A 27,314-nucleotide genomic window follows, 5' to 3' on the forward strand; every position below is an offset into this window, starting at 1 on the left:
AAAAGGAACCCAGAGCCTTTGGAGCGCAGCCTGAGTTCCCACTGTGCTCCAAAGGCTCCAGGCGGCTATCCCTGAAGCCTGGAGAGCGAGAGGGGTAGGTGCGCAACAACCACTCTCGCTCTCTAGGCTTCAGCGAAAGCAACACGTAGCCTCTGGAGCACGGAGGGAGTACTCCCTCTGCACTTCGGAGGCTTCCCGTTGCTATCGCTGAAGCCAAGGAGCCTGCATTCGCTCCATGGGATGCACACACATTTCCCCTTAATTTTTAGAGGGGGGAAGTGCGTCCTATAGAGCGAAAAATACGGTAGATCTCTCTCTATATTGTGGCTCTTCCCTACTAAATGAGAACCCAGTTATTCACTGGGTTTGCACATACTGTAACTCTAAACTATGGTTTATTAAACCACAGTTTAGCTTTGTGCACGAACTCTGCCCTGCAACTTAACTATGCCTTGTTTTGCTTTTGTTTTAACTATGGTTTAAGATTTGTCAGCAAATCTTAAACCATAGTTAAAACAAAAGCAAAGATAAATTCAGAGCAGTTTTTTTCCAATATAGCAAAAGGGAGCAGATCACATTTTGGAAGGATAACAAATAAGCCGATAATTGTGCGATATCAGCCTAGATTCTATGTGAACAGGGCCAGATTTAGGTTTGATGAGGCCCTAAGCTACTGAAGGTAATGGGGCCCTTTATATGTCCAGCTGTCCTTTGTCAACAACAAATTGTCGCTGTTTTTGTGTTGAATATATGCTATATGGTAATTTATGGACCTAATAGGTATCTAAAGCCATTTGCACATGCAGAATGTAAGCACCCTATACATAGAAATGAGCAAACCAGTGATATTTTAGGGAGCAGGCTAGCAGGCGGGGCCCATTACTTACATCATAGGAGCCTACACAACACTAAACACTGTTGCTCTATGTAGGTTTTATTTTATTGGTTTTTTATCTTATATTTTGGAAATGTACATAGTTTTTTGTCCTTTAAGATTTTTTGGGGGCCCCCAAGAGAGTGGGACCCTAAGCTACAGCTTGTTTAGCTTATACGTAAATCCAGCACTGTATGTGAAGCACAACCAGAGGGGTGGAAGGTGACAATAGGACCTAGAGATGTTACAGTGTCTTCAAGTCTACATGAGTGTAGGTTTTGCGGCAAAATCAGAAGACAAAAATAAATAAAAACTGATGTTTTATTGTGTGCCTTACACAGTTGTTCCCGTCCAGAACGACATGCAAGACTCATGAGCTAAACACTGATATTTTACAGGATCTCAAAATTCTGACTCCAAAACACATGGAGCACAAAAAGCAAACATTTTTCTGTGGTGTGGCCCTTCCCCTCTCACAGTGCATTCTCAAACATCTTATTGACTCACCGCTCTGGCGATGTTGCTGGCTCTTTCTCACCTGTTTCATAAATTCTTCCAGGTTCACTTTCCCTTCAGCTGATGGAAAAAGATCTCAGAATCAGAAGGAGACCTCGCTCCCCAACGAGGCTCCCAACAGGGACAGATAATAGGGTGCCCTGAGCGGAAACAAAATTTGCCCCACCCCCCTCTAAATCTTTATTATTTTCGCAATAATTCCTTTTGGCACGCAGTCGCTTTTTATGGATTTTCTCAGTAGGTATCTGTACACATTTTTTTTATTATGATTATGATTATTATTTTGTGCCCCCTCAGCTTGGCGCCCTGGGTGGGGGGACCACTTGCACTGCCCTAAATCCAGCACCGCTCCAAATTTAAATGGAGACCAGCAAAGATGTTGGGAGAGAGGTCCATCAATCAGAAAATCTCAGTTCCAGTCCTTGTGGGTTCAGATAAAAAGCTGAAAGCACCAACTTAAATTCCAACATATCTACAATTTTTTTAAAAAGAAGAAAGCCATAGTAAATAGTCAACTATTCATCTTTCCTTAAGAAAGTAAAGGGGCATGATGAATTTACAGGCCTAGAGTTTATTTCTCTAGTTGCTGGGATATGTTCCCTGAAGGGTATGCAAATTCCCTCTTTGCATATGTATTTTTATCGTGCTTCAAATGATATTCTGTATTTTTCCAAATTGCCATAGTTAGGAGAAACTGATTCCTCCACATTCTAGGCCCCCTCCTTAGTACCTACTCCTCTAGCACAGGGATAAACTCTGGCTTGTGAGCCAATCTTGGCCCACTGGGGAGTCCAAGTTGGCCCCTGAGGCCACTCCCCCCAAAAAAACCCATACCCACCTCTCCATCAGCTGATATCACCAGGTGATGTCACCTGAAGGAGGGGATGGCAGGGTTCAGTCCTGCTGGAGTTTGCTTTGCCAGCGCACTCTAAGCCAGCAGGATGGAACCCTTCACTCCTTTGCTGGCGAGCAGCTGTTGGGTTCAATCCTGCAGGGTGCTGCTTTGCCAGCACGTTCCTTGTGAGGAATGCAGTGGTGAGGCAGAACTCCTGCAGCCAGCAGGATCGCGCTCTGCTCACCAGCGCATTCCCTGCACATTTTCATTACTATGCCTCTGTTACAGAACCGTCGACTTTCAGATTGTGGGGTTTGTCCGGGGCGGCACGCCAGACCACCCGAGCTTGCAAATTATCTCGGCCGTTTCACAGAACTCCTTTCCCGAAGCCCATACTGACCATCCACCGGGGCATTTTTTAATGCTTCCTGGAACTCTTCTTCTGCGAGTTGGATGCCTTCAATGGCCAGAACGTTGCCTAGGTCCTGAACGTCCACCATTTCTCCTGCAATTGGGTGCAGAACAGATTGGAATGGCATGAGGTGCAGGTCCTACATACGTCAGTCACAGAAAGATATTAGCAAGCCGGCTGGTAACCTCTGTTCTGTTGCAGATCCTCTGTGTACAGAGGAAAACTCTGGGCATTTTTTAAAAAAATTAAAAAATGCTTTAGTGTACCGTATTTTGATTGTTACTCTTTCACTACACTTAAGCCATTATAGGAATGGTTTGAAATGCAAAAAAAATAATCCTTCTGGGATGGTGCAGAGGAGCAGGAAAAGAGACAGATGAGCAAGCAGTGGGCAGGGTGTCCTACAGTGGGGAGAAATTGCCTGCCCATTTCTGAAGAGAAATAAGGAGATGCTGCCATATTTAAAATGTCCATTTCAAACCTTCCTCCTCAGTTCAACTCACCTTCATGCGTGGGAGATGGCTGCGTCAGACGGGCGCCCTCCATGGCTTCCTTCGAGCTCAGGCTGTCATCAGCTGCAAACAACATGGCCGCCCACGTAGGGCTTAAGGTCATGAGAGTTGCCTCACTCTTATGGCAGTACATTCTTCGGTTCACGTTCTTAGCCAAAACATTTTACCTCAGGTTTCTGGAGAGGACGATTTACATGGTGTGGGAGCAGTGCTTTCCCCCCCTTCTTTTTTTTAAGCTGGAACTTGCCAGAACTCAGTTGTGGCACCTCTCAGGTGGGCGCCATTGTTCATGGTGAGTTCTGGCTCCTTTCCCTCCAGAAAAATAGCACTAGTTGGGAGTGAAATAAGAATGACGAGTGCTACTGAGTCAGGTTCTCCCTTGCTGTGTTCTCATGGCGGCCAACCAGACGCCTATGGGAAGCCCACAAGCAAGGAAATGAGTGCCACAGCAACACTCTGCTCACTTGTGATTTCCCAGCAACTGGAGGTAGAACGTAACTGTTTTGACTATAGTCTTTTTTAGTATTTATTTATTTACTTTCTCAAATCCTTTATTTTTTTTATTCACATAATATACATCCTTTACAGCAAACAACTCCAAAATAAGCAGATAACTCAAAATAATAATAATAATCACATGTAACAAAACCATAAGTCTCATGTTTTCATTTACACTGATCTCCTCTCCGATACTTTTACTTGATATTTCTTGCTGCTTGCTGCTTTCCTTATAGAATCTTTATAAAAATCTATAGTCTTATCCTCCATGAATATGCCTAATGCTTTTTCAAAGCCAGTCCAGGTTTTGGCGGCCACCACCTTATCTCATGGAAAGTTTTAAGTGACAGGAAAAATTGCTTCCGAGTCACGATAGTTTGATACACCACCTTGTTATATTTTCTTTGAAAGTGTGGTTTAGAACTATTTAAACCAACAGAGAAACAAAGCCCATTATGTGCCTGTTTTGCTCCCAAACAATTCTTAGCTCTCTAGACACGGGGGATAAATGTGTTTTTTTTTGGGGGGGGGAGTACATTAAATGCAAAGTCAGAATGGCTGCATAAATGTCTGTTTCCTTCCTGATACAGTACATGCATCTTTGCTGATGGACATTTCTCCAAAATGTAGGCGCTAAATGCACTGTAAACCTCACATACAGCTTACCACCAGTACTGCTGCCTGTTAAATCTTTCTTCCCTTGTTCTTCGGAAAGGAGGCTGCTTTTCTGCTCGGAGGTGGGACTCAAGGTATCACTCTCAGCCGCGATCCCTTGGTTCAATTAGCAGGAATTAGTCTGATGCAATGATCCATGTTCTGTACTTCGCAGGCTATACTATTGCACTAGAACAGGCTTGTAAAAAATAACATAACCAGGTGCCCCTCCGGTGAATAAGAGTTGACCTGGGTGACTAGACAAGAACATCAACTATTTTTTTTGGACACAAAAGACCTACATGGGGGCAATGGGGGGGGGTTGAGCTGGTATTTGGTGGACTTTTGTGAACAGCAATCATTTAAAGTACTTTTAAATCACATCTGCTCCATTCCACCCAAATTCTGGGAGCTGTAGTTTACGCCTTCCCTCGCAAAGCTACAATTCCCAGCACCTTTCAGTTCCTAGGATTCTTTGATGAGATAAAGGTAAAGGAACCCTGACCATTAGATCCAGTCATGGCCGACTCTGGGGTTGCGGCGCTCATCTCGCTTTACTGGCCGAGGGAGCCGGTGTACAGCCCCCGGGTCATGTGGCCAGCAGGACTAAGCCACTTCTGGAGAACCAGAGCAGCACACGGAAACACTGTTTACCTTCCCGCCGGAGTGGTACCTATTTATCTACTTGCACTGGCGTGCTTTCGAACTGCTGGGTTGGCAGGAGTAGGGACCGAACAACGGGGGCTCACTCTGTCGTGGGGATTCGAACCACCAACCATCTGATCGGCAGGTCCTAGGCTCTGTGGTTTAACCCACAGCGCCACCCACGTCCCCTTTGATGAAATAGCATGTGTTTTAATATAAGGTGTGCACACAGCCTCACTTGCAAGGCTAAGCCAGGGAGGCAATTCTTACGTTCTATTACAAAATTGTCAATCTTGTGCCTTAGGTGCTCGGAGCTGTACAGAAACTGTTCATTATCCTCCAGCCCACCATCATTAAAAAGCCCCAGAGACTCATCTTCAGTACCTGCTTTCAGCTGCACATTCTTCACCCCCTCCATGAACTCATTCAGGTTAACTTTGCCATCATCTGGAAGACAAGATGGGGGAAGAGGACGGCTCAACTGGGCAGGGAAGCAGAAGTACAATTATTTTGCAAAGGGCGTTCCTAGGAGCTGAACGGAATGCAAATAAACTGCACAGTCTGTATCTGGGCAGGCAAGACAGAGATGCAGCAGGGAGGAGACAGAGAAGTGAGAGATTGCCTACTGAGTGGTGGAGAGGTAAGGCATACTTGACACATGTATATTCTTGATATACGTGTATCATAAGATATAACAGAAATTTCAAGATCTGAGATGGGATGTTTCTCAAGCACAAATGACCCATGATGCTCCATTGCCTGCATTCCCCCCCCAACATGCTTTATCACAGAGGCAGCAATCTTGGGCTAAGGACCAATGGGACATGCTTAACCCTTCCGCCTTCCACCATTCCCCATTTAATATTGCCTGCTTATGTGTTACAGTTCAATCTGGGGTAGGGGGGAAGATGCAGGTACCTGTATATTTTCCTTCATCGGGTGAAAAGTAGCTGGGGGAAGTTTGAGGAGGAAGTAGGTCAGAGTGGGGAAAGCTATGAAGCCCTAACCCCTGTGAAACTCAAAACCTCCCTAGGGCTGCTTTTCATTACAGTGGTACCTCTGGTTACGTCCTTAATTCGTTCTGGAGGTCCGTTCTTAACCTGAAACTGTTCTTAACCTGAAGCACCACTTTAGCTAATGGGTCCTCCCACTGCTACTGCGCTGCCGCACGATTTCTGTTCACATCCTGAAGCAAAGTTCTTAACCCGAGGTACTATTTCTGGGTTAGCGGAGTCTGTAACCTGAAGCGTCTGTAACCTGAGGTCCCACTGTATTGCTTTTAAACAGGGGGAGAAATGTTACTTATTCATCTTACACAACTGTCTTGAGTGTCATGTGGGCCTCAGCCAGAGTTTGTGAGATCACCCAAAAGGAGCTGAAAGGGCAATGTGCATTTTCTTCCTGAACTGGCTACTCTTAATCTGTTTTACTTCCAAGAGGGGTGGGAGAGCAAGCACGTTAAAGACTCACCATCCACAGTTGTAGATTTCAGAGCTTCTTGGAGCTCATCGTCTGTTAGCTGAATGCTCATGGTGGCCAGAATAGCATTCAGGTTATCGACAGAAACTCGATCCGCTGTGAGAGAAATGATAAACGTGGAAACATTTACAGGGCCTTGGAATTCCCTGCTTGGTTAACAAAGCTTCGAACGCTGTCAAGGATTGTGTGCACTCCACGCAATAAACACAAATTCAGAAAATTAGAAATCTGTATCAAGAAGAACAGAATTCCATGAGCTGCGTAAAGTGCCAAAATGTATGCATTTTTTCTTGTATGACATGGTACAGAATTAAAACTGCTAGCACGTTTTGCAAAGCTAAGCAGGGTCCGGGATGGTTTCAAAATTGAATGGGGGACTGCATGTTGACATTCCTGCATTGTGGATGGTTGTTCCAGATGACCCTCACGGTCACTTCCAACTCTGCAATTCTATGATTCTATTTGTTGCGCACTTTTTGCTGATTTGCATAATATCTTATCTGGGGGTACAAGGAGCCATGCAGAACATTGATGTCCCTCTCTATGACCCCCCCTAGAAATCTTATTCAGCCGCTTTCTGAAATGTCCACATCTGATAGCCATCTTTAAATACCTCAAGGGCCGTCACATGGAAGAGGGAACAAGCTTGTTTTCTCCTGTTCTGGAGAGTAGGAATCAAAGCAATGGATTCAAGTTACAAGAAAGGAGACTGCGACTAAACATCATGAAACATGTTGTGGCAGTAAGAGCTGTTCGGCAGCAGAATGGTCTCCTTGGGAGGTTGTGGACTCTCCTTCCCTGGAGGTTTTTTAAAGCAGAGGTTGGGTGGCCCTCTGTCATGGATGCTTTAGCTGAGATTCCTGCATTGCAGAGTGTTGGACTAGATGACCCTTGGGGTCCCTTCTATGATTGGCCACCCAGTGTTGACCCAAAAGGGCCTGAGAGACCCCGCTTTTTACAAGCATTCCTTTGGGAAGCCTCTCTTACCACATTCTGCACCCCTGTGGAATCGCAGAATGAAACCAGTCCTGTGCACAGGTGTCCTTTGTCCATGGGCCATTTATCCCATCTGCTTTGATGCTGGTCTGTTCCTCATCATCTAAAGCCTGCCTGGGGCTTTAAGCCCTGTCAGAAAACAAGTGCTCTCTTCAAATGCTTCCAGCTTAATTTAACAAATTTCTAATCCAACTAATGCAACCCACTTACCCTCAGCTTGGTTCTTGACTACACTCGCCATCAATTCGCTCATGTTCACCTTCCCATTTTCTGCAAGGACAAAATACTGATAGATAAAACAATCTGCAATGCAGAAAGTGGCCAAGCAGAAGTTTGTGTGTGTGTGTTTTGAAATTCTCATAAGCAAATAAAAATTGCTATATTTCAGTATCCGTCATGATTATGACCCTGGTCCAACACAGTGATGATTCAATGGCCTACACTACTGATGTGGATCCCAGGTATTACATGCCCCAGTCTGAGAGGCAGGAATTTGCTAATTTCCATGAGAGACAGAGAGGACAAACTCAGTGACAGACCTGGATCTTTAAGACAGTGGCTCTTGACTGCTCACATAGGCAGCCTCTACCTGAAGACATTCTCCTCATCTGTGAACCCTCACCTATGATGAAAGAGTCACTGGGAAACTTGCCGGTGATGTCAGAATGCCAGATTCCAACCAGAACACTCCTGCTTGACCTTTCACTGAGAAGTAAGTTCTGTACAGAAGTCTGTGTGAGGCCTCCACCTCCACAGAAATCGGCCCACAGTTAAAGCCGTCACACTCTGTGTTAGAGGCACATGTAATAATAACAATAATAATAAATTTTTATTTATACCCCGCCCTTCCTGGTTCAGAAAACCAGGCTCAGGGTGGCTAACAACAAATTTAAAACACTTAATTGATGCAACAAAAAACAGCATAAAATACAGTATAAAACGTGAATAACAATAAATTCATAATTCAAAAATCAATTTAGGGGGGAAATCCATCCAATAAACATTAGATGATCACTAGGGCTAGCTGGCTAAATTAGTCCTGTTTGGGCCAGCGAGGAGACCAGGGGAGAATTAGCTGTGGGATCCCAGAGCGGGTAATCTTCATAAAAAGGGGAGTGGGAGGGAAAGAAGGGGAATAAAAGATCAGGCTAAGTTCAAATTGAAAGCCAGGCGGAATAACAGTGTACTAGTGGGTTGTGATGTTTCTTGCAGCCTCTGGGACTGGTTTGCTGAGGGTGACCTCCCAAGAGCTGAGGGACTCTTTGAGGAGGAAGATTCAGTGTCTGAGTAGAACATGGGCAAAACAAAAAACTCCACCCTGCCTGAGATCAGGGAACAAGGTTCACTCACCATTCACAGTCACATACTTCAAGGCTTCTTGGAGTTGCTCTTTGGTTAAGTGGATCCCTAAGTTGGACAAAAAGGAATCTACCTCTTCCATAGCAACCATATCCCCTTGGTTACCTAGTCAGGGGAAACAATGAACCAAAGGCCAGATGTTCAGAAGTTGGTGGGAAATCAAAAAGGCCTTGCCAAAAAAAGGTCAAGCTTCTGCAAAACCCAAGAAGTTAACCTCACAGAGTAATATAAGCCTGCAGGGTCAAAAAGTTCTACCTAGTCCAGCATTCTGTTTTCCACAATGGTCAGACAGCACCTCTGGGAAGTTCACAAGTAGACCTTTACGGCCATAGGGCCATTATTACAAGCCAGACCAAAGGCCTGTCAAATCCAGCATCTAGTCCAACTGCCTGTGATGCAGGAATCTCAGCTAAAGCATTCGTGACATCCAGCCTCTGCTTAAAAACCTCCAAGGCTTCTGAGAAGTCCATCCATGGGGCACAAAGGCAATAGCCCTCCTCCACTGTAGACCTAGCAACTAGTCTTCAGTGGCATACTTATTACCTCTGAACCTGAAGGTTTCATTTAGCTGTTGTGGCCAATTGCCGTGTGAGAATATGCCCTCCCTCCAGGGCCAGCCCAAGACATTTTGGCACCTGAGGCAAAACACAAAATGGCGCCTCTCCTCCAGGGAAGAAGGAGTGAGTGAAGACTGACATCGGGAACAAGGGGGAAGGAATCACATCAAGGCAGGGGGATCAAATAACCTATTTTCAACCTGTTTGTTTTGGAAAAAGTTGGTCTCAGCCCATGCTTTTCACAATGTGCTTAAGTGCTATGCTTTACCTAGTATAGGGAAAAGGCTGAGCTAGTTAAAGGGTTGTTCAGAGGAGACAGTCAGAGGAAAAAAGATATATTCATTTGGTGATGGTTGTGAGAAAAGAGATGGGCTTGGTTGGTTTGCTTGCCTCCCCTTCATTCAAACAGTACAGACTACACCCCATGCTATCAAAACCACATTTTGAAAGCTTAACAACTGAAAAAAGGTTCAGGGGCTAAGCCTCGGTTCAAAATAAGCTGAAATTTCTACCATTTATTTTAGTACCAACCATAATGGAAAGAGAAGGGAAATCCAAGTTCATGTTTGGTAGGCACACATAGCAGAGTCTTCCTGGCATCAGGGACCTCACTCACCTTCAAGAGTCTGCTGCATTTCACTAAGGCTATTCATAAATTCATTGAGGTTCACTTTCCCATCCTCTGTGAGGGAGTCAGAAAAGCGCAGAGTTACATGTGTGGCACCTTTTAGACAAGCACAATTCTTACACCCCAGCTTCTAAAACCAGAGACAAAACAAAACCAAAAGCAAGGAATAATGGATGGACAAAGACAGAGATGAAGTATTAAGAGGACTCTTTGTCGATAGAGTGGGATTTTGGGCAAAAGCTTGATTCTGGTACAGACTGGACTGAGCCTCCTTAATTCTTAGCTTACGGCTGCATACATACTATACCTTTAAAGTGTATGGGGAAAACACAATTTAAGGAATGGTGGGCGCTGCAGTTTCCCCCTCATGGAGTCACAATTCCCAGAAACCTTTAACGACCTACAGCGCCCAGGATTCTTTGAGGGAAGTAATGTGTTTTAAAGGTATCGTGTGTATTTGCTTTCCTGAACCAGCATTTTACATCTGGCTCTTGTTGTTTATCCTCACAGTTCTAGTAAATTCCACAAGCCTGAAGCCTGTCCACCCCTGGTATAAAGCAATGGGAGAACCCCACTGTAATGAGATCTGGGACGTAGCAAAGGATCTCCCAGGCCTCAGTGTCTTTTACTACTGTAATAGAAAGGTGGGGCGCAATAAGTTTCCAGAAACTAACTGTTTAGTGTTCATGAACCTCAGTGGCGTAGCGTGGGTTGTCAGCACCCGGGGCAAGGCAAGTAATTTGTGCCCCCTAACCGGTGGATTTGCGCCCACTAACCCTAACCCCCAGATGTTGCGCCCGGTGCGGCCGGCCCCCCTGCACCCCCCACGCTACGCCACTGATGAACCTACCACCTTGCCATTCTCCAGCTGCCTCTCTTCCCTGCCCTTTTTGCCCACATGATTTAAAATCTCAAATCTGGAATCCATCAATTCTCACCATCAACTTTAACTTGCTTGAGGACCTCCTGCATCCCCTCTTTGGTTAAAACAATCCCCATGCTTTCAAGAATGGAATCCAGGTTTTCGATGGGGACCTTGTTACCTTAGATAGGAGGAGAAATTGAACATAAGACCAGGAGAAACCAGCTCTTGAGCAACTGCCTATTTAAAACTGGCCTCGCGGTGTTAGGTTTAAAAGAAACAAACACAAAAACAGGATTTTATTTTATTTTTACATATGGCGATGTAGGATTTCCCCTTAGCTCTTTGCACTGAAGGGACAAACAGTCCCCAACTTCCAAAGGGAGAGGGGGCTGAAATCCTCAATAGTGCGTCAAGTCTAGGCCCCTGATGATAGAATTATCATTCCCCCATATAGCATTCAAACTTGCTCTTTGCATTATTACCATTGTGGCTTGGGAATACTCTACCTACCACGTCTTCCGCCAAGCTCCTACTTGGTTCAAGCTCTCCTTCCACATCTCTTATCCTTAGAGACATGGACAATACCCTCTTATAAGGCCATGGGTGCCCAGCACTGAAGCCTTGGCAAGACAAAATTTCAACACCTGGTGCTGCCTCAATACAGCTGGGCTCCGTTGAAAATGGCTTATCCTGCAGAGCAGGAAGTGACCTCTCCAGACAACAGAACGAGTCTTCTCTCTGTGGCTGCGATCTCCTGGGTGACACGGATGACCCCTTTGATGTGGCCCAGGGCACTGGCAATCCACGCTACGCCACTGCTCCCACCCCAGCTCTAAATAAAGCATAATCATAGGGAAGAATCCTTGCTGTCTTTCTGAAGAGGTGCACTGTGGCTCCCGCTTGCTCTGAACCCACAAGAAAGCTTCCAGAATACAGAGCTGCAAAAGCTTCTGCTGAGGAATGGAGAGCAGGTTTTAGGATAGGGGCAAGGGATGCTCCCAGAGATATAACCACACAAAGTATTGTAAGCCACTGCTCTATTTGCACTTACTTTCTGCTTGGGAAAAGCGCCGAGTCTTCGTCAACGCAGACAAGACACGTTCCACACTCACTTTCCCATGATCTGCAAATTAGTAAAAGAAGTGTAGGGATGTCAACCCAACGAAATAGTATTTTGGTTCAGCCTTCCCTCCCCAGTGCCCTCCAGATGTTTTGGACTACAACTCCCATCAGTCCTTATGTTGGCTGGTTAATCATCCACCTTTCTGCTGATTAAATGATGGTTAGAAGGAAAAGTCAACATTAGTATTTTTGCTTTCTTTCCATTTTACAGTAATACTTCAGAAATAAAAATAACCTTGAAAATATACACGGGTGCCCTTGATTTCACTCTCCAATTAAACTGTCTTCTACAGTGGTACCTCGGGTTAAGTACTTAATTTGTTCTGGAGGTCCGTACTTAACCTGAAACTGTTCTTAACCTGAAGCACCACTTTAGCTAATGGGGCCTCCTGCTGCTGCTGCGCCACCGGAGCACGATTTCTGTTCTCATCCTGAAGCAAAGTTCTTAGCCTGAAGCACTATTTCTGGGTTAGCGGAGTCTGTAACCTGAAGCATGTGTAACCTGAAGCGTAGGTAACCTGAGGTACCACTGTACTATTAATCAACCAAAGCTTTTGCTCATTTATCTAATGGTTAGCTGATTAAAGCTTGAAGTGCTTAAGGGGAAAAATGACAGATTTACTGGGTTTCTCTCCGATTATGATTTGGTTTGCAATTTTAACAGGCTAGTCAGTTTTGATTGAAGCCATTGGCTTTTAAAAGCCTTACCGTTTGGGGTAACGTTTTTCAATGCCTGTTCGATTTCATCGGGAAGTAAATTGAGGCCCATACTGCGCATGATAGAATCCAACTCTCCAGTGTCCACCCAGCCTTGTTTGATGCTATTCATTGTTTTCATAGCTCCTTCCATCTCTAAAAACAGACAAGAGTCAACACAATGAACTATCCACAGGCAGGAGTCTCAACGAAGCATTGAACAGTCTTCTTTCAGTCTCTGGATGCCCAATGAACTTCACTCACATGTGGTGCCAGTGGCAAGCTTTGCTCTTACCTACAGCTGTGGAGAATCGCCGGGTATTGGGCAATTCGTTCATAAATTCTTTCAGTTTCACCATACCATCCCCTACAAGACAAAGCAGAGGAGGAGAAATGAGAATGAACTAGTTGCAAAAAAATAACTGAACGGGGCAGGGATGTCTCTGCAGTCTGTGGCCATGAGTCCAAGGACCACAAACAAGCTTTGGATATTATGGTAGTGTTGCCTACATTTCTGATACCAGAGGGGATGATGGGAATTGTAGTTTAGCACCATCTGGGTGTGTGGGGTGGTAAAGGCTCCTCACACCTGCATTAGACTGAGCAGGAGCCTCCCCTGAGATTACCTGGCACAGATGGGCAACAGGTGAAACTATGCCAGGTACGGGCAAACCTGGCCGTCCAGATGTTTTGGGACTACGATTCCCATCATCCCTGACCACTGGTCCTGTTAGCTAGGGATGATGGGAGTTGTAGTCCCAAAACATCTAGAGGGCCGAGTTTGCCCATGCCTGAACTATGCAGTGATCCTTAGCTATCTGAAGAAAATGGGTGGAGCTGGATGTGTCCCTTTCACTGTACCAGAAGGAACCTTCACGGTTACGTGACCAAGCTTGGAGGGGGAAACCACTTCTGTCTGAAGGACCCTCCCTAAACAATCAAGGCCCGACAGAGACCCCAGGTTTGAGCAATGCCATCCTAGAGGGCTTCTTGGTTTTCAGAGGCCAAAGAACGATCTGAATGGCAGCCGCAGCTGGCAACATTAACTTGCTTTTGAGCATCATGTCTTCCCACTCTGAGGAAGGAGAGTTCAAGGTCCCACAGCTGGCACCGTTGCCTGAAAAGCAGGCCTCTGTGGACGAACCCCATTGGAAACAGACTGCTGGGGACCTGGGGGTGGTCATCAAAACAGTGTTATCTCCCGCTTGGACTACTGCAATGCGCTCTTCGTGGGGCTACCTTTGAAGGTGACCCGGAAACTACAACTAATCCAGAACGCGGCAGCTAGACTGGTGACTGGGAGTGGCCGCCGAGACCACATAACACCGGTCTTGAAAGACCTACATTGGCTCCCAGTACGTTTCCGAGCACAATTCAAAGTGTTGGTGCTGACTTTTAAAGCCCTAAACAGCCTCGGTCCAGTATATCTGAAGGAGCGTCTCCTCCCCCATCGTTCTGCCCGGACACTGAGGTCTAGCTCCGAGGGCCTTCTGGCGGTTCCCTCACTGCAAGAGGCCAGGTTACAGGGAACCAGGCAGAGGGCCTTCTTGGTAGTGGCGCTCACCCTGTGGAACGCCCTCCCATCAGATGTCAAAGCGATAAACAACTACCTGACATTCAGAAGACATCTGAAGGCAGCCCTGTTCAGGGAAGTTTTAATATGTGACATTTTAGTGTATTTTTCATCTTTTTTGTTAGCCACCCAGAGTGGCTGGGGAAACCCAGCCAGATGGGCGGGGTACAAATAATAAATTATTATTATTATTATTATTATTATTATTATTATTGGCAGCGTCAGCAGCACTTTGGTAGTCACCCCTCACAAGTCTGACCAGCTGTTCCTTGCCCTTGCAGAGATGACTTTTCTCCACCAGAGCAATCCTCCAGTGCAAAATGGAGAGCAGGGTGGAATAAAAGGCGAGACAGTGAGCAAGGAAATTGTATTGTTACAGAAGATGGGTGCCACCCTCATTCTCTGCAGAATGGTAGCAAGATTCCAGTGGGTTGCAGGTGCTCACCCAGGGTTTGTGTTCCTTTGGAGAACTGAAGACACAGCAGATGCAGCTGTAGTTTTTAAGAAATATGGTTTATTCACCTATTTACACCTTCAGACTGCATGCCGGAAGTCCAGATCTTGCAGCACAGTTGGTCATCTCAGACTGGGCTAGCACTGGAGTCAAAGCCATCTCTCCCAGCCAGACTTCAGCCATCCTGCCCAAGATGGCTCTCTCTTTGTTCTCTTCCTTCTTCTTCCCAGCACACCTTGCTAAAAGACTCTTTTCCTATCACTTCACACAGTTACCATGACAAACATCTGTCTGCCCAGGCCCAAGTTTCCTCTTAGATGGGCTATCAACATCTTTTGTCAGGTTAATAATGTCTCTATCCCAAGTGAAGCCCTGGCACGGAAAAGAAGCTTAGCCTGTATTTTCCCACTTGCCTGCAATATGCCAAATAATCAAAATCCTACCATTTATTAATATCTAGGGTTTAATGGGGGGCACCCCCCACATTCTATAGCAGTATTAAAACAGGACAGGAAGAGGACTATTGGAAGCCGCCCAGAGTGGCTGGGGAAACCCAGTCAGACGAAGACATATAAATAAGAATTATTTTATTATGGATTGCCAGAAAGCTAGATAAGAAAAACTACTCCGAACCCAGTAGGTAGGGAAGGAATGTGGGTTGAGCCTCCTGAGCCACTCTAGGCCATCAAACTCTATATTGCGTGTGACCCTGACAGTGCTGGGTAGGAATAGGAGATAATCCATATTTGGACTGAGAGGGCTAGCAAATCATTAATAACGGTTTTAGCTGAGCTGTGACACTGCTGTGCTAGCTTTAGAAAAGTGTTTCTTCATGGGAAGAGCACTCAAACACTGTAGCCCCCTCAGACCTGCAAATCCCAGGTGGGCACGACCTAGGCAGGGCTACAATCGCGTGCCACCTCTGCCCATTTGAAATTGGTCTCAAGGTTTTCTTACTTTTGACTGACATGCTCTTCAGCACCTCCTTAGCGTCGTCCTTGGTTAACAGGATGCCCATGGGAGCCAGTATGTCTTTCAGCTGAGAAACCTCGACTTTATCACCATCCATTTTGCTAATGAGCATGTAGAGGTTATGTACAGCTGCAAAGAGGAAATCGGGTCGCCAAGTTAAGAGACAGGCGAAATGGTTGTTCTATGGGCACCTATGCCTCAGCTGATGGGATGCGGGTGGCGCTGTGGTCTAAACCACTGAGCCTTGGGCTTGCCAATCAAAAGGTTAGGGGTTCCAATCCCTGCAATGGGGTGAGCTCCTGTTGCTCTGTCCCAGCTCCTGCCAACCTAGCAGTTTGAAAGCACGTCAAAGTGCAAGTAGATTAATAGGGGCTGCTCCGGCGCTGCCCTGGTTTCAGTGTTCCATTGCGCCAAAAGGGGCTAGCCACATGACCCGGGAAAACTGTCTGGGGAGCGGATAAACGCCGGCTCCCACGGCCTGTAAAGTAAGATGAGCGCCACAACCCCAGAGTCGTTTGCGACTGGACTTAACTGTCAGGGGTCCCTTTACCTTTTATGCCTCAGCTGCACTGTAGCATTTTGCAGAGCAGAGCATCTTCCTTCTATTGACCACACACTCTGATCTTCATTTGCAATTGAATTTTGTCTGAACTGGACTATGCATCTTCAGACCCCTCTAACTAATCATTTGCAAGCTGCATAGAAGACCCCACTAACCTACAGATTCAGAGAAACGCTCATTGTTCACCACGCTGGTCAGGAAGTCCTTGAAAGCCACCCTTCCGAATTCTGCAAAACCAACAGGTTGAAAAGAGGAACCGAAGAGGCTATTCAGTCTAACTCCTGCCACTCCACAAGGCAGAATTTAACCCGTAAAAGTTAAATCAATGAATGAAAGTAAAGCTCACCATATGAAGGAAATGGGGACCCTATAGATGAGATGTATTTCTAGATGACTCAAGAGAGTCAAGCTACTCAGCCCAATAGGAAACAAATCCTCTCCTGCCATACACGCTCACAATCACTGACCCATTTGTCCTGAATAACGGAAGTTCCTTGCTATACCGAGCAGAGTCGCAATGCGACTGCAGGTTGATAAGAAAGTAATGGCTCCCTGAGATCTGCCAAGAGCCAGTCATGTAATGCTTTTTAAGGCAGGGTTTTGCTTACTTCTCCTGCCAACCTAGCAGTTCGAAAGCACGTCAAAGTACAAGTAGATAAATAGGTACCGCTCCAGCGGGAAGGTAAACAGCGTTTCCGTGCGCTGCTCTGGTTCGCCAGAGGCAGCTTAGTCATGCTGGCCACATGACCTGGAAGCTGTACGCCGGCTCCCTCGGCCAATAAAGTGAGATGAGCGCTGCAACCTCAGAGTCGGCCACGACTGGACCTAATGGTCAGGGGTCCCTTTACCTTTACCTACTTATTTGGGCCCATAGGCATATTTGGAATTACAAGAATGTACCGTGGGTGCCAGCCACAACATGGCTGCCGCAGCAGTGTAACATAACTCAAAATGGCTGTCACAAAATGGCCACCACAGCTAAGAAAGCAAAAAGAGAGAAATGCCCACAAAACAATGCCCACCTCCAACCAATAGGAAAAAAGGCACCTATATCACCTGCTGCCATGCTCACTCACAAGGATTGGTTCCTTGCACCTATTCTCTGAGCACATTTAAGGGGTGTTTGTTCAGATGTCAGCAAGCTATTGCAAACAGGAACTGAGCAGGAACAGCAAAGAGTCTCTCACACGTTGTGGAATTTTGTGGCGATATTTGCTGAGACATTTCATGGGTGCCAGAGGAGGCACACTGGAACCCATGGGTGCTGTGTTTGTGACCCCTCGGGAATAGAGTCCACATGATTTTATAGGGAGGGGTGCCTCACTCTGTGTTTCACATCCTGGTTTTTCTGAGGCAAGAGAGCTCAGTGCATGTAAGCTAGTGAGGCTCTATCTCACATATCCTCTTTACTTCAAGGTGGGCCGAGACCGAGGAAGTGCATTTTGCAGGCTAACTAGAGGAAGGGGATTCAAAAACTTTCCCTGAGGATTCAAAAGCTGACTGTTTCCCTTGAGGATGAGGATTAAAATTCCTCCAATTAGAAACCAGATTCCACAGCACCCAGGATCCACCACTCTCCTGTAACATTGCATGTCAAGGGTCTTATGTACTGAAGTTCTCACCCTGGGCCAGCAGGGGGATACTGTAGATAGTTATGCAAATGAAGGATCGAAAAGTGACGTTCAGTGATTGGATAGTTTTAGAAAATGGCAATAGTTGCATTGTTCTGGAGCTCTATAATAAGCATTCTGACTGAGCTCCTCAGCCTAGTTCTGTTCTGGCATCTGAATAAAGAAGAGCTGTTTAAAGAATCACTGTGTCGTCTGACATGTTCGCCCACAACTTAACAGAGGGGCGAACATGTCCAACCAAAGGAATGCAAATGGCAGATAGTTAACTCTTGTCAAAGATAATACAATTTGCTTCTGCATCACCTTTATCAACCATTCTTCTCTAGTTGGGGCTTTATCTTAATTCCATCTTTGGGCCAAAAGTAACGGCGTTGCCATTGTCATGGTTTTCTGCTCCTTTGGTATTTCTGAACCTATAATTCCTAGTAGAAAAGCTTCTGTTTTCCCCCACAAAGGTTATTTTAAACTCCCCCCCCAACTCATTATATATCATTTCCCAGAATGCTTTTGTTATTTTGCATGTCCACCACATATGGTAGAATGTGCCCTCTTTCTCCTTATATTTCCAACAAATATTTGAAACAGTTCTATACATTTTTGCTAATTTAGTGAGTGTTAAATATCAACGGTGTGGGACACGGGTGGCACTGTGGGTTAAACCACAGAGCCTAGGGCTTGCCGATCAGAAGGTCAGCAGTTCAAATCCCCACGACGGGGTGAGCTCCCGTTGCTCAGTCCCTGCTCCTGCCAACCTAGCAGTTTGGAAGCACGTCAAAGAGCAAGTACATAAATAGGTACCACTCCAGCGGGAAGGTAAATGGCATTTCCGTGCGCTGCTCTGGTTCGCCAGAAGTGGCTTAGTCATGCTGGCCACATGACCCAGAAGCTGTACGCCAGCTCCCTCGGCCAATAAAGTGAGATAAAGTGAGATAATAAAGTGAGCGCCGCAACCCCAGAGTCGGTCACGACTGGACCTAATGGTCAGGTGTCCCTTTACCTTTAAATATCAGTGGTACATCATTTTCATATCTAAGCTTGACTTCCTACTACCACCAAGGCTTTGCCTTACGGGGACCAGGAACGAAGACAACTTTAGTACTTACCATCTACAGGGATGGTTTTTAAGGCATTCTGGAACTCAGTGTTGCTCAAGTTAATACCCAGACCTTCCATAATGGACTCCAAGTCTCTGACATCAACTTTCTCACCTCTGATCTTGCTGAAGTTCACAACAGCAGACTGAAGTGCTGCCAGAAGAAAGATCAAATATGGAATTACTGTGTTCATCGGGACTGAAACAAGTATTTCGCAGGGATACTAGTCTCGTGATGAAAATCTGTTTTCTGTTGGAGAGAGTTTTGGAAGACATTCTAACTCTTTCCTAGCAGTTCGCACAATGACTGGTTGCACCAGGCACCATTAAGGCTTGTTTACATCTTATATCTGTCCACACCCATCTGAAACAAGTGTTCCACATGAAAATACTTAGGCTAGAATAAATCAAACACCTTGTTTTGCAAGCAGGTGAAGATTGTACTTATAAGAGTTTCAGTAGTCACAGAAATAAGCCTGTGCATGTCTCTATCCTACAGGCAGCAAAGGAAAGAAGAAGAAGAAAAGTTTCCAATTGGTTTAAAAAGGAAAAAAAATACTTGGTTTAATTACAAAGGGACTATGCATTTTCTCTGCGAGCAAAGATATTCGGGCTGTGTAAATTTCCTAGTTAGGGAGTTTACCCATGTGTAGTTTTGTTGAGCTGGGAGCCATGAAGCTACTGGCTTCTTCCAGGAAGGCAGAAAGAGAGAGAAAAAGAAGCGGCAAAGATGCTAGGAGCCTGTTGAGTTCCTCCCATGGTACTTTGAGCTCATTTCTGGCTCAGGTTTACCCTTTCATACATGCAAGTGATAGTCAACAACCATATATTGCCACATTTTCCATACAGCAAGATGCCATTTCCACAATTTGAGCCTATCGCTGAAATCACAACAAAGTTTATATTTCAACTTGGAATGCTGCTACAGCAGCACCCCCAGAGTCAAGGACTCTTAGAAATGTAGTTTTCTCAATATATTTGACAACCTAGAAACTAAAGTTCCTGAGCAATACGTTTACAGCGGCATCGGAATCAATCTGATTTCCCCCGCTTTCTTTTTCCCTTTCTCTTTCTGTGTTGGAACTCCTATTTGGGGACTTCCCTGGCTTTTTTCTGACTCATGTAGGACCAGTCTGGATAGTTAGACTTGATGTTTTTATCCCCCCAAAAGTTTTTGATTGAGTTCCACTGAAATGAGGCTGCATTTTAATGTTTTAATGTTGTATTTTAATTTTGCTTTTAAGCTGTTTTCTAATCAATTGTTTTTATATTTTGTGTTAGCCGCCCTGAGCCCGGTCTTGGATGGGGAGGGCGGGGTATAAATAAAAATTATTATTATTATTCTTAATTATTATTAATTATTAATTATTAATAATTTACCAGAGTGGTGCATGCTCTGATTATCTCCCGCTTGGACTACTGCAATGCACTCTACGTGGGGCTACCTTTGAAGGTGACTCGGAAACTACAACTAATCCAGAATGCGGCAGCTAGACTGGTGACTGGGGGCGGCCGCCGAGACCATATAACACCGGTCTTGAAAGACCTACACTGGTTCCCAGTACGTTTCCAAGCACAATTCAAAGTGTTGGTGCTGACCTTTAAAGCCCTAAATGGCCTCGGTCCAGTATACCTGAAGGAGCGTCTCCACCCCCATCATTCTGCCCGGACGCTGAGGTCCAGTGCCGAGGGCCTTCTGGCGGTTCCCTCATTGCAAGAAGCAAAGCTACAGGGAACCAGGCAGAGGGCCTTCTCGGTAGTGGCGCCAGCCCTGTGGAACGCCCTTCCAGCAGATGTCAAAGCGATAAACAACTACCTGACATTCAGAAGACATCTTAAGGCAGCCCTGTTCAGGGAAGTTTTTAACGTGTGATATTTTACTGTATTTTTGGTTTCTATGGAAGCCGCCCAGAGTGGCTGGGGAGGCCCAGCCAGATGGGCGGGGTATAAATACTAAATTATTATTATTATTATTATTATTATTATTATTATTATTATTATTGTTGTTGTTGTTGTTGTTGTTGTTGTTGGCAGCAGAAACAGTCATTGCTGTCATAGCAGAAGCAACATAAAACGGTCTAGAGATCTCACAGTAGAAAAGGGAAGGGACTGTGACACTGTTATTCTCCTGATGCTTTCTGAACTGGACTCAGAATAAAAACCAAGCTAATTTTCTTGGTGGCGGTCAGGGACAGCTCAGCTTGTTGAGCACAGTTCCAAACTGAGGCTTGCCCATCACTAGCACCAACCTCACACCCTCTCCTATATCAATGCCCTTGTCGTTAAGACGCTCACCCAAAGAGTCCTTGAAGCGTTGCCTCTTGGACAGAGTTATCAGGCAGTCCTTGACGTTTACAATCCCTTCGTCTGGAAGGAAAAGATGAAACAGGACAAAACAATTGAGCGACAGAAGAACAGGGCCATTAAAAGGCAAGAAGAGGTTGGGTTGCTAAGAGTCAGGATCCTGCCTACTCCTGGAGCAGACAGAGACTGAAGGCCAATAATATTCAGAGCGGTCGATTTCTCCCTCAGTCTGCAACGGTTTCCTGCTTATGAGGAACATATCACCTGGCCTATGAACCTGCCCTTTTCCCACCTCAGAATTGTGACCCTGTCCGAATTCATTGTGAGCAAGTTATCTCTCTGCTCCAGTTCCCCAGTATATAGAATGGGGAACTCAATTCTAGAATGGGTAACCCAACACGATTGTTGCAAGACAAACAGGGTTGAAAATTTAAAGGATTTTTTCAAATCAACAGTATTTTATAAGCTGCAGTAGCCAAAACATTGGCTCCTTCCATTGGAAAAGGGTCGCACTGGCATTTAGTATGGTCTTGGGAAAAGTCCACTCCACGTATAAATTCCTTTCAGAACTGTTTAACTGTAATTGCCCCAAGCCGAGGGGGCAATTGAAATGGTTAGGGTCTCAAAAAGAAAAGGAGAAAAACTTGTCAGCACTCACCATTTTAGGGGGTGGGGCTGAAAAGCGAAACCTTAATAACATAAAACCAGTTTTCAAATTTTAAATTTGAAACCAGTTTTAAATTTGCGGTAGAGACGTGACTTAAAAAAAATATTGTAGCCATGATTTTCTGGAGCAGCAGGAAAGACATCTTCAGGAGAGTGGCCTGAACACTGCTTCCTGTCAACAACAAATTAGAAATGGGCCACTGATGCTGTGCATCTTTAAGTTCATGCGCATTCAGAGGGATGAGGGCGTTCACTGGCGATGGCATTGCAAAGTCAAATCAGAGTGAGAGGAATGCTTCCTGCCCTCACTCGGAATGGGAGAACATCTTCCACCCCTGTTCCATAGCCTCCTTAATCATTGCTAGGATGGTTTGATTTGGCTAAGCAAGTCCGCACGTCTTGTCTCAATCCTAGATATTAGTACTTCTTTTGGAAGGGAGGGGGGTTTTTTATGAGGAAGAACATGAATAGCTATCTGGCTCAGCCTGCCATAGACATCGTGTTTTCTCCATTGTGTAGCAGGGACTGAGCATGCAAAACTAAAACTCATGCTCAGTTTCCCCTTGCCCACAAAACTCACCATTCATGAGCTCCTTTGCAATCTCCTGGAACTCTTCATGTTTCAAGTAGATGCCCAAAGTATCCAGAGTGGACTGCAGCTCCTTTGGTTGCATCCAGCCATTGTTCCCTATGTCAATGATGGTGGCGGCGCGCTGTAAGGCTGGAGAGAAGCAAGACAAAGTTCCAATCCAATGGCAACAACACAGGGCCAGCACATCTGGACGGGCCTATGCCCACACATCTATTCCTTCTGCTACCCCTAGGGGGCGACAGAAAAGTGGGAAGTTCTAGAGGAGTTGTCTTGTTGTTAGCCTGCTGCAGTAAAAACAAGAGTCACATAGCATGTTAAAGAGTAAGGACTACCAAACGATATGCACACTCACATCAGATGCATTAAGAAATGCCTAAAAAGGTAAAGGGAAAGGGACCCCTGACCATTAGGTACAGTCATGGCTGACTCTGGGGTTGCGGTGCTCATCTCACTTGCCCCCAAATGGAAAGAAGCAGAAGTCCCAGCAAAGGAAGAATGGATACAGAAATTTATGGAATATGCAGAAATGGCAAAAACTTACTGGAAGAATAAGAAAGAATAAAAATAAGAAATCAAGATAACAATATATATAAATTTTATAAAAGAATGGAAATGGTTTGTTGAATATTTACAGATAAATTATAAACAGATAAAAAAGTTGGCAGGATTATTGTAATAACCTGCAGTTTTATAAGAGTATATACAGTATTTAAAGGAGTAAATGAACTTGGATATGCAGAAGATATTAAAAACAAATTTAAGGAACCACGGAAAGAGGTGAAAGGAAGTCAAGTTTTGAAATGGCAGAATGATTGTAAAATTAGTGAAATGTATAAAATTAGTGAAATGTATGACCCCAAAAAGGATAGAGATAGATAAATTATAAACAGATAAAAAAGTTGGCTGGCAGGATTATTGTAATAACCTGCAGTTTTATAAGAGTATATATTTAAAGGAGTAAATGAACTTGGATATGCAGAAGATATTAAAAACAAATTTAAGGAACCATGGAAAGAGGTGAAAGGAAGTCAAGTTTTGAAATGGCAGAATGATTGTAAAATTAGTGAAATGTATAAAATTAGTGAAATGTATGACCCCAAAAAGGATAGAGATAGATGATAGATAGATAGATATAGATAGATAGATGATATAGATAGATAGATAGATAGATAGATGATAGATGATAGATAGATAGATAGATAGATAGATAGATAGATGATAGATAGATAGATAGATAGATAGATAGATAGATGATAGATAGATAGATAGATAGATAGATAGATAGATAGATAGATAGAGGAAGATGCAAGAAGGCATCTGGGGAGGAAATCTGAAGCAGGCAGTAAGGGAAGAGGATGTTTGGGGTAAATGGTGCTCAAATCTACATCTCAAATAAGGACATTTGATATATGTATCCGTTTCACCAAAGAAGTCTAGAAAAGAGCACTTACCTTCCAGTTCAGTGAAATCCTCTGTTTCACCCAATCCTAACAAAAAGTCTTTGAAATAGATCTGCTCATTCTCTGGAGAGGAGGGAAACACTTCTTTTTAGTTTAACGTGCAAGGAAAATATTGGGATAAAGAAAGTACATTGCATGAGATTTAGGTCCTTTCTTGCATCATGCAGCTAAAGCCAGAATCCGTACTCAACGGCTAGCAAAAGATGAAATATCACACTGAGATGGCACTATTAGTTTTAAGTTTTAAATTCCTCCACCTCCCACTCTGCCCATTGTGTGCAGGAAGACCATGATTGGGTTGATTTTGTAGGCAGAAGAATCCCTGTACAGTCGTACCTTGGAAGTCAAACGGAATCCGTTCCGGAAGTCTGTCCGACTTCCAAAACGTTCGGAAACCAAAGCGTGGATTCTGATTCCTGCAGCCAATCGGAAGCCCTGTTGGACGTTCGGCTTCCAAAAATAGTTTGCAAACCGGAACACTCACTTCCGGCTTTGCGATGTTCGGGAGCCAAAATGTTTGAGAACTAAGCTGTTCGAAAACCAAGGTACGACTGTATTGCAAAATTAAAGAGAACCTGACTGCATTGTGGGAGAGATGTTCTATTTTCTCTGCTACTAGGAAGCTAAAGGTAAACTAATGGGGGGGGAGGGGAGAGAATCCAATCCAAAATCCTTTCTTTTTGCCCTCAAACCTTTGGTGCACCTTAGATAAGTATTTTTGAATCAACTGCCCATCCTGAGCAGATGACAGAATCATGAGTGGCGCATTCCAGTTTTTATTTCACGCTGCTTTTCTCCTCACAACTTGCTGGCTTCTGAGACTCCAGAAACGACACCACACAAGTTTCAAGCTTGTCTCTGCAAGCACACGAGCTAAAAATGTGCAGGGTTGTTTTTATGTTTTGTTTTTTAGAAAAACGAATTCCGAATACTAAAATGTTCTTACATAGAATTGTGGAATAAGCCCTGCTTTGGCCACTGCTTTTCCACCAGTACCTTTCAAATGCAAAAGGTAAAAAGGACCCCTGGACGGTTAAGTCCAATTGCACACAACTCTGGGGTTGCGGCGCTCATCTTGCTTTTCAGGCCGAGGGAGCTGGCCTTTGTCCACAGACACTTTTCCAGGTCATGTGGCCTGCATGACTAAACAGCTTCTGGCACAATGGGACACTGTGACGGAAAGCAGAGCGCATAGAAATGCTGTTTACCTTCCTGCCACAGCGATAGCTATTTATCTACTTGCAGTGGTGTGCTTTCAAACCGCCAATCTTCTGATTGGCAAGCCCAAGAGGCTCAGTGGTTTAGACCACAGCGCCACCTGCATGCCTTTCAAACGTATGATTATGTTAAATAGCATCAAAGCCATAATGTGATCATTATTCATCAACAAGTTGGAACTGGCCTGTGACTAGATAAGTATAAAGGTATTCAGTGATTGATTGATTGATTGATTGATTGATTGATTGATTGACTGATCCATCCATCCATCCATTCACCCACCCATTTATCCCTAAACAATACACAGCTTTCCTCATGTTATCTTGTAAAAGCTTCTTCATTAATCTTAGTGAGGCCCAGGCGATGCCTGTGTCAACCGTCTAGGAACAGAGAGGGGCTTAGAGGACGGACAACAGGTAAATCTTTCTTACCGTCAGTTTTGACTGATTTGACTATATCGTTGAAAGTTTTATTGGGCAAGTACAGTCCCAGGCCACCCAGACTTCCCTCCAGCTGCTGAACTGTCATCTTCTTGTTTCTGATGCTTTCAACATGCTTCATGGCATCCCGCAGTGCTGGAGGAGGAGAAGAATGGGGAGGAAGGAAGGACAGACTGCCATCAGTCCCCTTACTCACCATACTGAGTAATTCAACTCGCCACATTTCTACACGAGTTTGCCATTTTGTAATTTAAAAAATCCGCATTTTGAGAGGTGATGGAGAACTGATTTGAAATTCACGGCATGCTTTACGTTGAAAGAAAATTATAGGAAAATGATGTACTGTTGGTATTTAACCCCTAGTAGGTTGGCAAAAACGTGTAAGACGGGTACAAATATCTGTTGGAAATGTAAAGAAAAAGAAGGGACCTTTTATCATATGTGGTGGACGTGTAAGGTAATAAAAGCATTCTGGGAAATTATATATAATGAACTAAAAAAAAATGTTTAAAATAACTTTTACAAAAAAAGAGACCACATTTCCCCCTATTACACCCCCCTTTTTGTACATAGGTTCAGTTGAAGAACGGCATCGAAAAATTGAGAGAAGTGCACATTGTGGATCGCGGTGTTTCGGCTTGGATATTGGCTGAAGAAGTTTGGGAGTTTCTCATTAAATGCAGAAAACAAAACAAAACAAAACCTTCTGAATTTTCTCCTCTGACTCCAGGCTCAGATCACTCACTGCATTGTGCAGAAGAGGAGCAGAGGCTGAGAAACAGGGCCCTTATAAAGTCACTGTTGCTGAATGGGAAGCAAAGGGATGAGGAGGAAGGAGCAGTAAACTGACAGAGCCAAGGCTCTTCTCTCCACGTTCCCCACTTGTTTGTCACCTGCCCTCCCAATGGCAGAGCTAATGAAGGAGGTGAGGACAGGTGCCCCACCTAGGCCCAAAGTCACCCTAGGCCTCAAACTGTCCAAAATTCCCTTTCTCTCTTCTAAAAATCCAAAACAGCTTTTCTCTGCTCTTCTCTGCTTTCTCACAAGATGCTGTTGCATAGGCAAAACGTTACTTTTATCAGTACGAGAGAGCTTCAAAAAGGCTAATGAATAGACTCTGTCAATGCCAAGAATACTCAGGCATGGGAACTGACTCTTATCTCACTCTAGTTGCAACACATCTTGGACACGCTGAACCGCAAGGCTCCTTGACCCCCTTGGCTTCTCATCCGCCTTTCCTGGGAAGGGCGCCAAGAGTCCCAAAGACAGGAGCTTTCTGTTCATGCTCAGGAAACTCAGCATGGGGCAGGACTCCTGAGGAGGAGGAGAAAGGGGAGGGAACTGGAAGGGGAATATATGCTCTGTGCAAATGGCTGTGAACTCGTGCTTGTTTTGTGAATCTATCACACTTGCTCCTTCTACCAGCCCGGATGGTAGAATAAAGCTTTTTCTCTGAAACTATTCCATGAGTGTCTGTTTTCACTCCCATTTCGCTGTCCAGGGCGCAAAGCTCTTCCCACCCGAGGGCAAAGCCTAAAAAGGCTACACTTTCACAGCCTGACAACCTCCATGGAGCTTAGGCCCAAGTTCACTTTCCAAATGCTTACCTATGAATTCAAAAAAGTGTGGGGAATTGAACCAAACCTTCAGGAATTCAATCCCATCCAGTCTCCCTGAACCTTCAATGGATTGAGAGAAAAG

At 44.8% G+C, this 27,314-nt stretch overlaps 1 protein-coding gene and 1 long non-coding RNA gene across 4 annotated transcripts in view; one reads left to right on the plus strand and one right to left on the minus strand.

Moving 5' to 3' along the window:
* The window catches only part of LOC309354443, a 609,149-nt gene that overhangs the window by 470,222 nt on the left and 111,613 nt on the right, over nt 1-27,314 (plus strand). The gene's annotated exons all lie outside the window — the stretch shown is intronic.
* The window catches only part of LOC309354043 (uncharacterized protein), a 114,671-nt gene that overhangs the window by 24,018 nt on the left and 63,339 nt on the right, over nt 1-27,314 (minus strand). For 2 of the 3 annotated variants that reach the window (XM_081883744.1, XM_081883742.1), the window contains 21 exons: nt 27,221-27,292; nt 25,605-25,748; nt 23,947-24,018; nt 22,484-22,624; nt 21,229-21,300; nt 18,944-19,087; nt 16,365-16,436; nt 15,633-15,776; nt 12,944-13,015; nt 12,661-12,804; nt 11,882-11,953; nt 10,904-11,008; nt 9,954-10,019; nt 8,772-8,885; nt 7,632-7,691; nt 6,417-6,521; nt 5,331-5,393; nt 4,314-4,418; nt 3,141-3,212; nt 2,626-2,730; nt 1,382-1,450 (listed from right to left, as the gene is read on the minus strand). In XM_081883744.1, coding sequence (XP_081739870.1) covers nt 1,382-1,450; nt 2,626-2,730; nt 3,141-3,212; nt 4,314-4,418; nt 5,331-5,393; nt 6,417-6,521; nt 7,632-7,691; nt 8,772-8,885; nt 9,954-10,019; nt 10,904-11,008; nt 11,882-11,953; nt 12,661-12,804; nt 12,944-13,015; nt 15,633-15,776; nt 16,365-16,436; nt 18,944-19,087; nt 21,229-21,300; nt 22,484-22,624; nt 23,947-24,018; nt 25,605-25,748; nt 27,221-27,292 — 2,013 coding nt within the window. The remainder of the gene's footprint in view (nt 1-1,381; nt 1,451-2,625; nt 2,731-3,140; nt 3,213-4,313; nt 4,419-5,330; nt 5,394-6,416; nt 6,522-7,631; nt 7,692-8,771; nt 8,886-9,953; nt 10,020-10,903; nt 11,009-11,881; nt 11,954-12,660; nt 12,805-12,943; nt 13,016-15,632; nt 15,777-16,364; nt 16,437-18,943; nt 19,088-21,228; nt 21,301-22,483; nt 22,625-23,946; nt 24,019-25,604; nt 25,749-27,220; nt 27,293-27,314) is intronic. The other variant, XM_081883743.1, reaches the window with a different exon arrangement.

This window comes from Podarcis melisellensis, assembly GCF_964234715.1.
Source record: "Podarcis melisellensis genome assembly, chromosome: 13".
Lineage (NCBI taxonomy): Eukaryota > Metazoa > Chordata > Lepidosauria > Squamata > Lacertidae > Podarcis > Podarcis melisellensis.